At 38.8% G+C, this 14,407-nt stretch overlaps 1 protein-coding gene across 1 annotated transcript in view; it reads left to right on the top strand.

Moving 5' to 3' along the window:
• mgat4b (alpha-1,3-mannosyl-glycoprotein 4-beta-N-acetylglucosaminyltransferase B) overlaps nt 1-14,407 on the top strand; it is a 98,291-nt gene that overhangs the window by 49,745 nt on the left and 34,139 nt on the right. Inside the window, exons 4-6 of the mRNA XM_061048601.1 lie at nt 611-744; nt 7,639-7,685; nt 8,396-8,509. Of these exons, the coding sequence (XP_060904584.1) occupies nt 611-744; nt 7,639-7,685; nt 8,396-8,509 (295 nt within the window). The remainder of the gene's footprint in view (nt 1-610; nt 745-7,638; nt 7,686-8,395; nt 8,510-14,407) is intronic.

Below are 14,407 nucleotides of genomic sequence, written 5' to 3'. Positions count from 1 at the left end.
CAAGAAGAAGGACACATCGGCCTGCTGCATTTGAAGGAGCCTTTGAAACGGGACAGCCTTCGACACACCGCTGTGATGTAATTAGACTTCAAATGTGCACTCTGAAAGCTGCAGCTCCTGTATTGGGACATAACCTACAAATAACAATCTGAGCCTGTCAGTGACATAAACAACCAGCTTTTGTTGTGTACACACTTTGATCCATCGAGGGTCATGTTGCAGACATTACAGCCTGTTTCACTGCTGCAGGAGGAACTAACCTACTCTGCAACATTTCATTCCTGTTAGTCATTCAGATCCTATAAATTATGTCAAAATTTACTTTAAAAGGTTATTGACAGACTTTGACCTCCTGTTTGTTTTTTGATATGTCGACAGTCTTGGTTCATCTCTTTCATCTGTTGACTTTATTTCAAAATGAACAAAAGCACATCTGTTGTTTTCCTTATTCAAGCGTTTGTCACCGTTTGTCTTCTTCTGTTGTTTTCTCTGCAGATTCTACTCCATCTGTTCCTGCTTCAAATCATTAACGCCCAGGCTTTTTAAAATCACCTAAAAAGTTAAGCTCTCCTCTTTTTTTTTTTTTGTGCATGTGTGTTTGTGTGTGCAGTGTCCATAGTGATGGGGGTCCCAAGTGTGAAGAGGGAGGTTCACTCTTACCTGACCGACACGCTGACGTCTCTGATGTCGGAGCTAAGCGCGGCCGAGAAGGAGGACTGCGTCATCGTGGTCCTCATCGCTGAGGTCAGTCAGTGTGTGCGTGTGTTTAAATGTGTTTGTGTGGGAATGATTGGCCGTTAGTGTGAGTGTGTGTTGATGCGTGTGCCTCCTCAAATGATTTCTAAAGGTCAGTGGTCCAGCTAATGAACCATGGCAATCTGAGTGATAATGTCTTTAGCGACCATGCTAATGCTAACCTCAGACTGCTGCAGGGACGCAAGGATGACGTGTGTGTGTGTGTGTGTGTGTGTGTGTGTGTGTGTGTGTGTGCGCTCATAAAAATCTGTGTGGTAACATTAGTGTGAAGTGCAAGCTCCCATTTGCATCACATCAGCTTTTCAGTGTGTGTGTTTGAGTGTGTTTGTAGTCAAAGTGATGAAGTTGCACTCTGAGCTGTTTGTGCTGCAGCGTCTAATCTGCTGTTCAAATTTTGAATCTTATTTGTGTAATTTTACTACATTTTATTTTCATATTAAATCAAAGGCGATGATTCAAACCCACAACATGTGGGTGCGTATTTAAATAGTATCTGACTTTTCTGTACCTCTAAGCTCAAAGCCCCACAGTTCAGACGTTATCTATATCGTACAAATGTATCGTTCATGTTTGGAAGGGCCTGATTTCCAAAAGGATTGCACAGCTTTTGCACCCACTAAACCTGAGCAATGACTCAAAAATATACTGTCTAATTCACAAAACACACAAAGGGTTACATGCTTCCCTTACAGAGCAAACAGTGTCTCTGTGCACCGGTGCTATATGTGTGTACTTAAATGCACCATTGTGTAGTAATTTGGGGGAAGATCGTCCCTTTTCTACGCAAATCAGCCTCAGTGCAAATAGCTTTGAATTTACAAACATCGGTGCTAACAGCCGGGTACAGTTAGAGTGAAAAAATGACCGTCTGCTGAGAGTTGCAGTATTTATAAGGGATGTCATGCTAAACCTTTCCAGTGCTCAGGATAACAATTCCAGCTCTGTATGACTTTAAAAATAAATGATCTGTAATATAATCTGTAAATAGAATTTTGACATTGCAGTTTTTAGTCAGTCCTGGGCTGTCAGCGGCTCCACACCTCATCCACATGTGTGGAGACGGTCTGGAGCCGTTACCATGACAAGAACGTGAGTGTTTCTTTGGTGAGTTTTTCTCGAGTGTTCCTTTCTTGATTCATTCAGGGAGGAAGCTTTATTTTAAACGGTGAAACGCTTATCACATTTCCAGGGACTGGCCTCTCAATAAAGTTGAAAAATGTTCCCCTCCCTTCCGAGCTCATCATCTTTATGTGGACAGAACTGAACTCTTTCAGTTTGACCGTGAAGCTCTGTGCAGACAGGTTCAAATAGCTTCTCTTCAAATTCAAGAGCAAACTGCATGGAGCGGGACAACCTTTTGAGCGTGTTTGTGCCTGAATATCATAAGCACTTTATGCTTTGTGAATTAGACCTTGAGACAAATCTTACTGAGCCAAAATGATGCACATATTAGCAGAACATTTTTACATGCAACAACAAATCTCACCAAGTGTATCTGCTCATTTCTTGTGAAAGTACCTCATTACACTTATAAAAGCAACAATCACCTGATAAGTCCAGATAAATTCTTCTTATTTCAAGACATTAGAAGCAAAAAATAAGGCCTGGAATGTTTGTGATGAGTAAAAAATATCTACCAATGCAGCAAAAAATGTTGTTAATTTTCTTGAAATTAGATGTTATGTCTTATTTCAACAAACATATTAACAAGCAAAGGGCAGGGGAATGTGGCTCGTGTTAAGTTGAAGACATATTTTTGACTGGAAATGAGACAAATACACATGGTTATGATTTGAGTTTTTGCAGTGTGGAAACACTTATTTGAAGACATATTTTCCTTTTGAAGCATCAGTAAAAGCATCACATGATTACAAAGTGAAGAACTCAAACAAAACCTCCAGATCAAATATTTATATATGGGCTAGATATGGTCCAAATCTCACATCCAAATGTGTTTGAATTCATCCTTAGCATTGCTCGGTCCAGACTCTGCAGGCTGCCTGGAACAACAAGTCAATTTAAGTGATTTATGCTGCACACATGTTACATGTAAGAGAGATCTAGCACTCTTGGAGCCTGCAGGACTTTACATGTTTATCACAGCAACTCTGATTCTGGTACAAAAATTTGATTGAAAATGAATATTGATCTGGCGCAAAATAAGGATGCTCCCACCTGTGACTCAAAGAGGCCACGCCCCTAACCCTACATCACTTAAAGTCTTAATATAATTTAAACAGTACAGTCGTACTGAGAGAGAGAAAGAGAGAAATGAGCCGAAGAGACCCAAACTGTACCAAGTTGTAAACATGTTATTTCTGCTGTAAAGTTGGACATTTTAACACAGGGCTCTATGGGGATTGACTCACTGCAGGAGACAGCCTCTAGTGGACACCTGAGGAACTGCAGATTATTGTCTGAATGAAAAATAAATTATTATATAGACATATTTGGGTAGTTTAGGAGATAAAATAAGATTATTAAAGAGTTAAATGAACAAGAATTGCTAAGAAATACTGTATTGAATCATGTATCTTTTATCAGATCATAGGCATGATACTGTAAATGTTCTTCAGGTAGCAGCTGATCCCAGAACTGCTCCTGTGGGATATAAATCATGTGTCTTGGATCTACTGAGCAACGTCACAAGCTCCTCGGTCATGTAAAATTCATGTTACACATCCCTCCACTTTAAAAGCTTTAAGTGCTTTCGTTGCTCGTTGTTCATGTGCAGAAACAAACCCTGAGAGACGCAGAGCGAGGAGTCTATCCTGAAGTCCGCTCAGATCTTAGGACGTCCAACATGTCGGAGAGAAACAGGAACTGAGCTGTTTGAACTTCTGTCAGCGAGGAAATAAAATCCAAACTGTGTCTGAGAGATAAAAACTAAAACCCAGAGAGGATCTTGAATATTATATCAGCCTGGAGGTAAAAGAAAACAGAGAAAGCTGTAAAAAAAAAAAAAAATCAGGAAACAAATGAAAACAAACGCAGAGAGCAGAAGAACAAGGAAAATATGGGAGGGAAGTCCTTGAATCTGAGACATGCCTCTAGTCCACATAAAAAATGTCTCACTGATGCTGCTTCTTACGGGAAAAATGTGTCTTCATTAAGACATTCTCCAAGTTAACAAAAAGTAAATACATAGATTCCAACAAGAGGTTCAAAACAAAGAGGTCAAGTTAGTATCAAAAAAATCTAAATAGTTAAATTTAATAATAAATAAATAATAAATTTAAATAGTTAATCATGATTGACATTCAATTGTTTTGCATTTTAAAACATTTATTTAATGCTTTTATTTGAGTTTTTTTGTACTGTAGGATCGATCAGAACTCCCTTCTTTGACACAAACCTGCTTTTATATAAAAAAAGAAACTTCCTGAAGATCGAAGGTTACAACATTAACTTAAACAGGCAAAGTGGAACTTCAAAAACGCATCCAAAAGTTAATGAAAATAGCTCCAGGGAACAATAAAAAATTTAAATGTTTGATGTCATGAGGTTGATATTAGTTTTGACCTATTAACTGTCTGTCTTGGAATTTAGGGGGGCTTTTTATGTCTTTATTGTGGAGACAAGTGGATAGTAGAGGTGGGAAAAACATTTGTTAAAAATCGAGATTCTTGTTACAGATTTTAAATAGATTCATAACTTCCAAAAATATTGGCTAATCAGTCCCTCCCTGCTAAGTGCTAAGGCTAGCTCTTTAACTCAGTAGAATGCTAAATGGAGCAACAAGAAATTCATCCAGTCTCCCAGATGACTGGAGTAGATCCTGAAGTATGTACTCATTCATAAATAGACTTTGAATACAGAATCGTTTTGAATCGAAAATCAATTCTGAATCGAATCGTGACCCCAAGTATCGAAATTGAATCGTGAGACACCTAAAGATTCCCAGCCCTTGTGGATAGCGGTATAAATAGTGGGCGAGAGAGAGATTGGGGATTGACGGGTCGGATTTGAACCCGAGCCGCACTAACACTAGCCCACTGGTGTCTGAGACTTCTTTTGAAGTGAAATCATCTTCTTTAACATAAAGCTCTATCTCTGAAGGGATGTTTTCTCAGAATAACAATCTGAGTCTGTTATTGACAAAAACAACAACTTTTAGTGGAAACACTTTGATCCTTCAAGAATTACGTTGAAGACATCACTGCCTGTTTCACTTCTTTAGGATGAAGTAATCTATGGAACTTTTCTACCTTTTAGTCTTTTAGAAACTGAAATATTTAAACTTTTAGCTCAGGTATAAAAGCACAGCATTTTTTTTCTTGAGAAGGAAGATTTCAGCTTCCATCAAAGGCTAAAAGGATTTTTTTGAGGACCAAACTTGCACAGGGGGACACTATTGGTTGACCACTGACCCAAATGGGAAAAAAAACTGGCAAACAGAGTGCAGCAGCTTTCTGGGGTTCTTTGTCAGTCTGGTGGCTCTGCCAACAAACTGAAACAAACTCCTGCAGCTCCCCCCCCCGATGTGTAAACTTTCACTTCCAACGACCTGTCTTGATCTTGTTTTGGGCCGCCATGAATCCTCAGAGCTGCTTCAGGGGCTTTGAATGCAGATAGAAGCGTTTTTTTGTGTTAAAATGTGCAAATAAGAAGTGTCACATCCCCAGCTTTCAGTGTTCGCATCTTCAATTTTTGAGGCTCACGGAGCGAGGATCCTTCAGTAAATATTGGCAGTTTAAAGTGAGAATCCTCCTCAGCGAGCAGCTCTAAGCTGCGTCTGTTCCTTGTTAACTTTGAGCTTTAAGCTCCACCCAGCTGGCACCTCCAGGACACCAAAACAAACCACAAACTCTCTGCAGAGACCCGCCAGGCTGCAGCTCTGCTCGGCTGCTGGAAACTTGAGTGTGCGCTTGTGTGTGTGTATCTGTGTGTTTCTGTGACAGCACAGCAACCTTCACAGCCAGATGATGAAGTCCACAGGGAGCTCATCTGAGCCCTGATTGGCTGAGCTTGAGGCTGAACGATGATGTCACAGATTGCTCAAGTTATTGTTGATGTTCGAGTTGGGAGTAATTGTGTGTATGTGTGTAATGTTTTGTTGCAGAAAAGCATAAAAATATTCAGATGATGTCAGGCTGCTGTGTGTGTGTGTATCTGTGTTTCTGTGCGAGTGTGTGCGTGAAGGGACTGTAATGAAGACAGATGAGTGGACCCTCCCTTCTCTCAAAAATAGAAAACATGCCTCTTGTTGCCTCTGCCTGTTTCTGTTTCTCAGGAAACAAGCGACAAATCCAGGCTCACGAGAAGAATTTATCCTCACATCCAACAAAATGCATTTTTATTACAAACTACATCCACCATAAGGTTCACAAAGTCAAATCCTCTCTTAAGCGGTTCTGATAAATTATAACCAGAATGATGGAAGGATTTATTGTAGGGCTGTTGTATTGGATCCTTGGATAAGGGATCAACTGCCAGCTGGATGGTTTTGTCATATTTCAGGGTTAAATAGTGCAGCTGTGTTTAGATAAACAAAATTAAGAAAGCCTGTAAACTTTAGGGCTCCAGGAAAACAATGAAATCAAAATGTAGGGTAAAATCAAGGCTTTATTGAATGCTCAGTGTATATATATATAGTTTATAATATATTATAAATAAGAATATTTAAGTCTTATCTGAAGCTTTTTTGCATCAGCAGATGTTCTACTCAGTTTTTGATTCTGCTGTCATTTTCATCCCTAGCTCTTCATTAGAATTAGATATAAAAAAAAATGTTTTTAAATGAAATTAGAATAAAAAGAATTGGAAAGAAAAACAGAGTTTTGAGGTTAATGTCTTTGATGAACCAAACCAGACCTCTCATGGGTGCTCAAACAAAACAAAGTCGTCCCAGCTCTGTGCCGGCGTCACAGAAGTGTTATTGGAGCGATGGGATCACTGCAAAACATCAGACGGAAGGGCAAAACAGCAGTGTGTGTGTGTATGGTCAAGTGTGTGTATATGTGGAGCTCAAGCTGCTTATTTACACCTCGTGTCTCTCATGCTTCTGCAACACCGCAACACAATGTGAAATCACACACTTGGACACCATATTACACAGTTGCAGAATCACGGCACTCTTTCAAAATTGCAATCCTTTGTAAGAGCCAAATTCAGCTTTTCTTTTATGCATTTAATTTTTATGTTTTTTGACATACAGTTGGTGTCGCTGTGCTGCTAGAGTTGGGGTATAAATGACAGGAATATCACTGGCTAGCTCACTGGCATTTGTTGATGTTGTCTGAAACTCTGAAGAATGTGTCAGCCAGGTCATATCTGGATTTTACAATTCAGTAGCTCAGTACAAGTCTGAGCTTCGTAAAGAATGTGCTAGAGTGGTAGTAGAACTCAATGTTACTGTTAGCCTAGAATATCCTTGGTTTTCGAACACTGTATCAAACAAAGATTGTTATATGTTCTTCACAAAAAACACGAGCGGGCTAAGTATGGAGCCTTGGGGGACACCAGAAGTCAGATGTCCCACAGAAAAAGAGGCATCACCGTAATCTTTCATTAAAGTTATTATTGTCAGGTGATTCTATACATGCTGACTAGCTCCTCTAGCTGAGAGAAATGCTCCTTAAACTTATTTATTTTATTTTTGTTTTTGATACTTTTTAGATGTCAGAATGAGAACAAGTTTGATTCTAAAACATTTCAGGTTTAGGATAGCTTTACGGGAAAATGTATGTTTAGTCCAGAATATGACCAGCAGAATACGGAGTTGCAACTTTTTCAAAAAGCACGTCTTGTTCCTGTTGGTAGGGGCAAGACTGCTGATGATGTCACAATAACACCTGACACCTGAATGTGTGTGTCTAACATCTTGTTTTCTGTGTGTGTGTGTGTGTGTGTGTGTGTGTGTGTGTGTGTGTGTGTTTTCAGGCTGACCAGCAGTATGCCAGCAGTGTAGCAGACAACCTGAAGCGCATGTAAGTCCACCTGCATGATGGGATGCCGTTTCCATAGCAGCACACCTTAGAGGGAATTCTCCACTAGCTGTGTTTGTGTGTGTGTTTGATGTCCGCTCATAGACGGCAGCCTTTGATCACGCTGTGTGTGAACAGCTGTGTTTTTGTGTGTGCATGTGTGTGCCATTGTTCAAAGCAGTCAAAGTGCAGCATGATTAATGTATTACACACACACACGCACAGACATACAGTACATACACACACAGCCTGAAGGATCAAATGTTTCAGCAGCAGGAGCCTTTTTGTTTAAACATTTTCACACTCAAATATCAAACATGATGTTTCCTACCAGTACCTACACATCCTTCTTCATCTCCTTGTTTTCTCCTACGTCTTCCTTTTTTAACCCCTCTAGCTGCATTCTTCCTTTCTTCAACCTTTCATTTTCGATTCCTTCTTTCTTTATTCATTTGCTTTTGTATTTCCTTCTTCATCATCCTTGTCTCTTTAACTTTTTCTTCTTTCTAGCCCTTTTTACTCGAGTCGTGATTTTCAAACATCTCGCCTTCTTTACATCCTATACTCTTTCCCCAATCCTGCATGTCCTTTCTACTTCTTTCTTTTTTCGTCCTTTTCTCCTTCCATCTTCTTTCCTTTCCATATATCCTCCCTTTCTGTATGTAAATAATAATCATTAAAAGAAACTAACAAACATTTTATTTTTGCTTTAGTTTTCCAGCAGAAATCCAGGCAGGTCTGTTAGAGGTCGTTTCTCCGTCCGTTCACTTCTACCCTGACTTCTCTCGACTGCGAGAGTCCTTCGGAGACCCCAAGGAGAGAGTCAGGTCTGTAATTGTGCGTGTGTGTGTGTGTGTGTGTGTGTGTGTGTGTGTGTTTGTGTGGGAGTGTGTCTGTGTGTTTTTAAAAATGTGTGTGTGAGTGTGTGAGAAAACAAGCTTTTGGTTTATTTAGCACCGTGCCAGCGGTATGACTCAGACTTCTTGGAACAACCTTGCATTGTGTGTGTGTGTGTGTGTGTGTGTGTGTGTGTGTGTGTGTGTGTGTGTGTGTGTGTGTGTGTGTGTGTGTGTGTGTGTGTGTGTGTGTGTGTGTGTGTGTGTGTGTGTGTGTGTGTGTGTGTGTGTGTGTGTGTGTGTGTGTGTGTGTGTGTGTGTGTGTGTGTGTGTGGCTCCAGCACACGAAACTCCTCTTTCATCATATAAGCATTAAGGTCGGTTTTCATAAAAATGTGAATCATCAGGATTACTTTTCTTTCAGCAGATTTTTGGGAATAACAAACAACTTTTACATCTCACACTTTACTTTCTGTTGTAGGAAACATACAAAATATTTGTCAGACAAATAATCATGCTTATTTACATGATTTTTTACAAAAAATCTTTAGATTAAAGCATGCATTTAGCAAAAAGGTTTTTTTTTTGCCTCTCTGGGATTCGGAGGTATTCAGATATTTGACTTCCTTCCCAATGACAAATTAAAAAATTATATTTTAGGAAAATGCCATTGTTTCAAATCAGGAAAATGTAGTTAGTATGATAATCACATCCTCTGCAGGAATATGCATGAAACACATGAATGCAGCCTTAAAAGAAAAACATCAGATACATCAGTCTGCGCTTTCAGTCCTCTACTTTGCTTCACTATAAACTTTTTTAATACAAGATAATCCCAATAATATCCTGTAGTGAGTAACGATCCATTATTTTCATATCTTGCATGTTTGATATTTAAAAGAAGAATATCTCTGACATTTATTCTTCTCTGCATAGCTCAACAAGATATTAATCAGTTGCTATGTTCAGTTGCTTGTGTTTTTCTTACTCTCCGATGTACGTCGATTTGGATAAAAGCGACCTGCTAAAAGAATTGTAGAATTGTAGTTCACAGGCTTGAAGGGCAGCAGGGGAATGATGAATTCATGAAATAAATAGTTCAAAATAAACAATAAACAAAAAGCAAAGTTTCCATCAAACTCACAAAGTCTGAAATAGCTGCCAGAAAGGAAATCAACTGATCCAAAAGACCTTCAGACAAGTCGAGTGTGGATGATTTGTAAAACAGACAAAATATGTCAAAGTCATCTCTTTTTTAAACACTTAGAGCGATCAAACGCTCAGACAGACAGATGTTAGTCGTCTTTTAAACACAGTTTAAATGCAAACTGAATCATGTCTCTCTCTCAAAGGAGAAATCATTAAACCCATTAAAATGTGTTTTCTGTCAGGACTCAGCAGCAGGTGGAGGACGGTAAATGAGTTGCAGAGTCGTGTCCTCGCATATTAAACCTCTCAGTTTAACTCATAAAAACTGAACTGTTGTGTTTGACTGAGGCTCATTAAGTCAAAGAATCACTGCTGAAACAAAGAAACACTTCTGTTCCAGGTTTGTTGTGTGATTACCACCAAAAAAGACATCAGACGGTTGGTCAGGTTTGTCTTTGTCAGCAGGATCATTAAAAAAACCTGAAGGCCTGATTTTCATCTGACTTGTTGGGAGTGTGCAGCTCGCACCAAAGAACACGTTCAATTTAGGGGCCGATCTGCCTAAATGTAATTATTATTGCTTTTGAAAATGATACCCAGACTACAAAGCACCTGTGTTTGCAGATTTGAGAATCATTAAGGTCCACACCGTTGCCCTGCTTTGAGGTCTTACAGCATTTTCTTATTCAAAATAAAAATGTAATTAAATGTAATAACATTTGTTGAAGCTGGTTTTTATTGATTATAATTTCTAATTAAAGTCAACTGCTGTTCTTTTCTATTCAATTATTACACTATTGATTCCACACTTTAGCCCGAAGGTTTTGATTAGGGATGTTCCCTGCAGACTAATTGGATAATAGGTTAAACAGAGATTTCAATTCTGTTTAACCGACTAGTCTAAAGGTGAGAAAACACAAGAAAAACAGTCAAAATAAAGCACAGTTTATTGAAACTTGTCAGCGGCTAAGTGGTGTAATTTGGGCTTGCTGAATGAGGCTAACATAGCAGAGCTAGCATAGCCAGCCTTCAGTCCTCCCAGCAGGTAAACATCCCCATGGCAAAGCTAAAAGCATCGCTCTGGTCAATATGTCCCTTTATCCTGGAACAATACGCATATTTTTATCTCAGTTTTCTAGATCAAAATACTGACAAACTGCGCTGCTCCTATGAGATGTTATCCGGTCTTCACTGTGCTTGTTAACATCCAGGATGTAGAGCAGGGAGAGCAGGCCCATTAACCAGAGCTACAGACAGTCTATGGTACAGCCCCAACAATTGGCAGGTGGCTGTGTTGCAGTTTGAGCATAACATTTGAATAAATCAATCACTCAATCTTTATTTGTATAGCGCCAATTCACAACATTTGTTATCTGAAGAGACTTAAAGGTCCCATATTATGCTTTATCTGGTTTTATATGCTCTTTATTGTGTTTTCCAAGTGTCCTGTGCATGTTTAGGCACATCCGTGGCCGTGGAAACGCAGCATCTCCTACGTCCTCCTGTTAGCTGTAGCATTAGCTGCACGTAACGCTCGGTTCTAGCCCCCCTTGATAAAAATTTGTCAGTCCGACGTCATTGTCAGTGTGAGATCACTGATCTAAGCCCATTGGCTCGTTGTGGCAAGCCCAGCAGCTCATGTTGCACGCCCGTTAACTTCTGTAGCACGCCCACGATATGCCGTAGCCTGCGGTAGCGCAGTAGTGCTAAGGTGCTAATGTTTATGCTCCCCTCGGACGGAGCCAGTGGCTGCATTCCCAATATGGTAAAAGAGGCGGGACATTTCCGAGAAGCGTGCGGAGCAACTGACCAATAACGACAGAGCGGCTCGGCAGACCAATCAGAGCAGACTTGGCCCACGTGGGGTCTAACAGTGTGGGCTCAGCAGAGCGTAGCTGACGGACTCAGAGCGGAGAGGGAGCAAGGAGGAGCAGTATATGAAAACAGACACTTTTTTCAGACTTTAGCTATTGTGAACGCACAAAAGTAGGTACATAGATTAAATATACGAACCCCAAAAAGGGCATAATATGGGCTCTTTAATACAACGCAGGTAAAAGACCTTACTCATTGTTATTTTATCAACAAAGAACCAACATGAATCCATCATGAGCACTAAGCAACATTTAGCAAAGTTACATAGAAGAATAAAAGACCTTTCAAGAGGCAGAAACATTTGAATATTAATCATTTGTTTAACCTACTGATACTGGTGCTGAGTTACGAGGGTGATGATGTTAAACTGTTAAGTCGACTGAACGCGCACATCCCGAGTTTTAATCATTATTTTGTGTTGCTTCTTCATTTTTAACATTTAAAACAACACCAGATTATAAAACTTCCTCCAAAAACATAATAATGATTAACTTCAACAAGTTGTCAGTTTAATGACCGATGTTAAAATTTTATTTAATATATTAACAAAAATTTAGTTTCAGTTCAAAACAAGTCAGACTTCTTGATGAAATTCAGCTTACTTCAACGTCCTCTTTATGTAACACACATTCAATTTAAAAAAAAAAAAGCTATGAAAACAAAAATAACTTTGTCCCACAGCAGGTGAGTTAGAGTGATCCCCTGCGCTGATGTTGTTAAATGCAAACTTAGCCTTTTGTTTCACTTTAGTGACTTTATCTGCACAGTTTGAAGTTCACCAAATGTTAGGTAAACATTTCATACATAATAGGTATAAATAAAATATATATATAATATAAATAAAATAAGTTAAAAAAAAAATACAAAAGTAGTTTTTGTCTTTTCTTAGCTGTACATTTTCAAAAAAGTCATTCCTTATTTGCTCCAAACTTTTGACAGAACTGTAACTAGTTGGGTCCTTGTGACTGAAATATGACCTCTGTTCGTTGAACTTGAATTGTTAAGATTGCTGACGTCACTGATGAAGTTATTAAAGAGAGAAAATGAACAGAGGAAGTTTAAAAGGAGTCACACTGTGGTCACGCTCTGACTGGTTTCATAAAGAAATAAAAGTTTATTTTTACTGTTACACACTAGGTCCTGTTGTAGCCTAGTCTGTGGTGTGTGTGTGTGTGTGTGTGTGTGTGTGTGTGTGAGAGAGAGAGTGAGAGTGAGAAACAAGGCTGCTTCTGTGTGAACTTGTGACTGTTTTTCTATAAAACTTTTTTCTTGAGGATTGTTTTTTTGTCTCTGCGGGATATAAAAAGACGATTGACTCTCTGCAGTAAAAACAATCTAAATTGCTGTGTTTTTATGTGTGTGTGTGTGTGTGTGTGTGTGTGTGTGTGTGTGTGTGTGTGTGTGTGTGTATTTATGACACTATAAAGAGGGGGGGAGTTCATGTCTGCAGGGCTGGAGGAGTGAGACGACATGTGTTCATCACATGCTACATAAAACCTTCAGAGAGATCAGATCTGTTATGTTTGTGTCTCTGTTTAAAGGGTCAAACTTGAAGCCTGCGGATGTTTTTTTATCATATTAACATCATCTCATATAAACAGACCAGACAGTCAGTGTGTCTGTTTAAACATCCCCATGTGATGTTTCCTTTTCTGATTCTTTACAACAGCTTTAAATAACACAAATATAAACCACAGTGTCATCATTATAAGTTAAGATCAATAACTTTTATTAATCCCTGGAGGTAAATTCACTCAAACCATCCAGCAGAATATATAAAGACATAAAAGTTAGCAGCAGCATTAAAGTGTTGAAAACATCCGCGCATAAATGATTCAAACAAAAATCATTTAATAGGTGTTTCAAACTTAGATTGGAAAGCGCTTTAAAACGAAGAGACAGCAGGATTTTTAGCATCACACAGAGATGCTTCATTCAAACAGTTTTTCATTCTCAGGTTTTAATCCGTCCAACTCCCCTGAGATGACATGTACATTAGAACACAATCAACTATTCGACAGAAAAATGAAACAAGTGAAGAAGAAGAAGAAACAGGGTGACGATGAAAGAGGGAAACATTTAATGAATGTGTGTATATGTGAATACTAGTGAAAAGATTCTAACACAAAGATTTGAAAAGTTGTGCAAATATACTTTCTGACTTCTTCATCACCATCTTTATTTTTCCTTTTCGTCATTTTTGGTTCTTCTTAGTCTTTATTTCTCCTTTTTTTCTTCCTTGTTGTCTCACATCTTCATTATCCTTTTTCTTCTTCTCTTCTTCATCTTTCTTTAACTTCATCCTTGGCTTTGTTTCTTCTTTCTGTCTTTTACTTACAGTCTTCACCACCCCTGTCCTTCTTTATTGTTACTCTTCTTCCTCTTCACTCTTTTTTTCATTTTTTTTAATCTTCTTTCTTCTTCCCTGACTTTTGATTTTTTTCTATTTTCCCAAATTGTCTTTCTAATTGAATGTGGTAGAGACATGCGAGTGTTCCCTGGTTTCTCTGTGTGTTTCTGTTTCTGTCCTGATGTTTTAAGAACTATCAGGTTTTCCGTGACTCGGTCTGAAGTATCGACGGAAACATTCAAAGTTAAACCTTTAATCCTTCATGTTAAAAAGAGCAGATATTGAATCCCCTTGCTGCAGAAACAGTGTGAATATATTCAACATCTCTGCAGATGTTTCCACTGATGGTGGAGATTTTGTTCCTCTTCTGCATGTAAATACATTCAGTGACGCACTCGAGTGATGAAGATTAGAGGAGAAAGACACCAGCAGCTTATGTTAGTCCAAAATCAAACTCCTATCGTCTTCCTTTTCATGTTACAGCTGCATAAATAAATAAATAAATAAATATTTTT

Source organism: Labrus mixtus, chromosome 10 (genome assembly GCF_963584025.1).
Source record: "Labrus mixtus chromosome 10, fLabMix1.1, whole genome shotgun sequence".
In the NCBI taxonomy this organism is placed as follows: Eukaryota; Metazoa; Chordata; class Actinopteri; order Labriformes; family Labridae; genus Labrus; species Labrus mixtus.
Note: the sequence above shows the minus strand (reverse complement) of the source record. Positions and strands in the feature narration are given on the sequence as shown.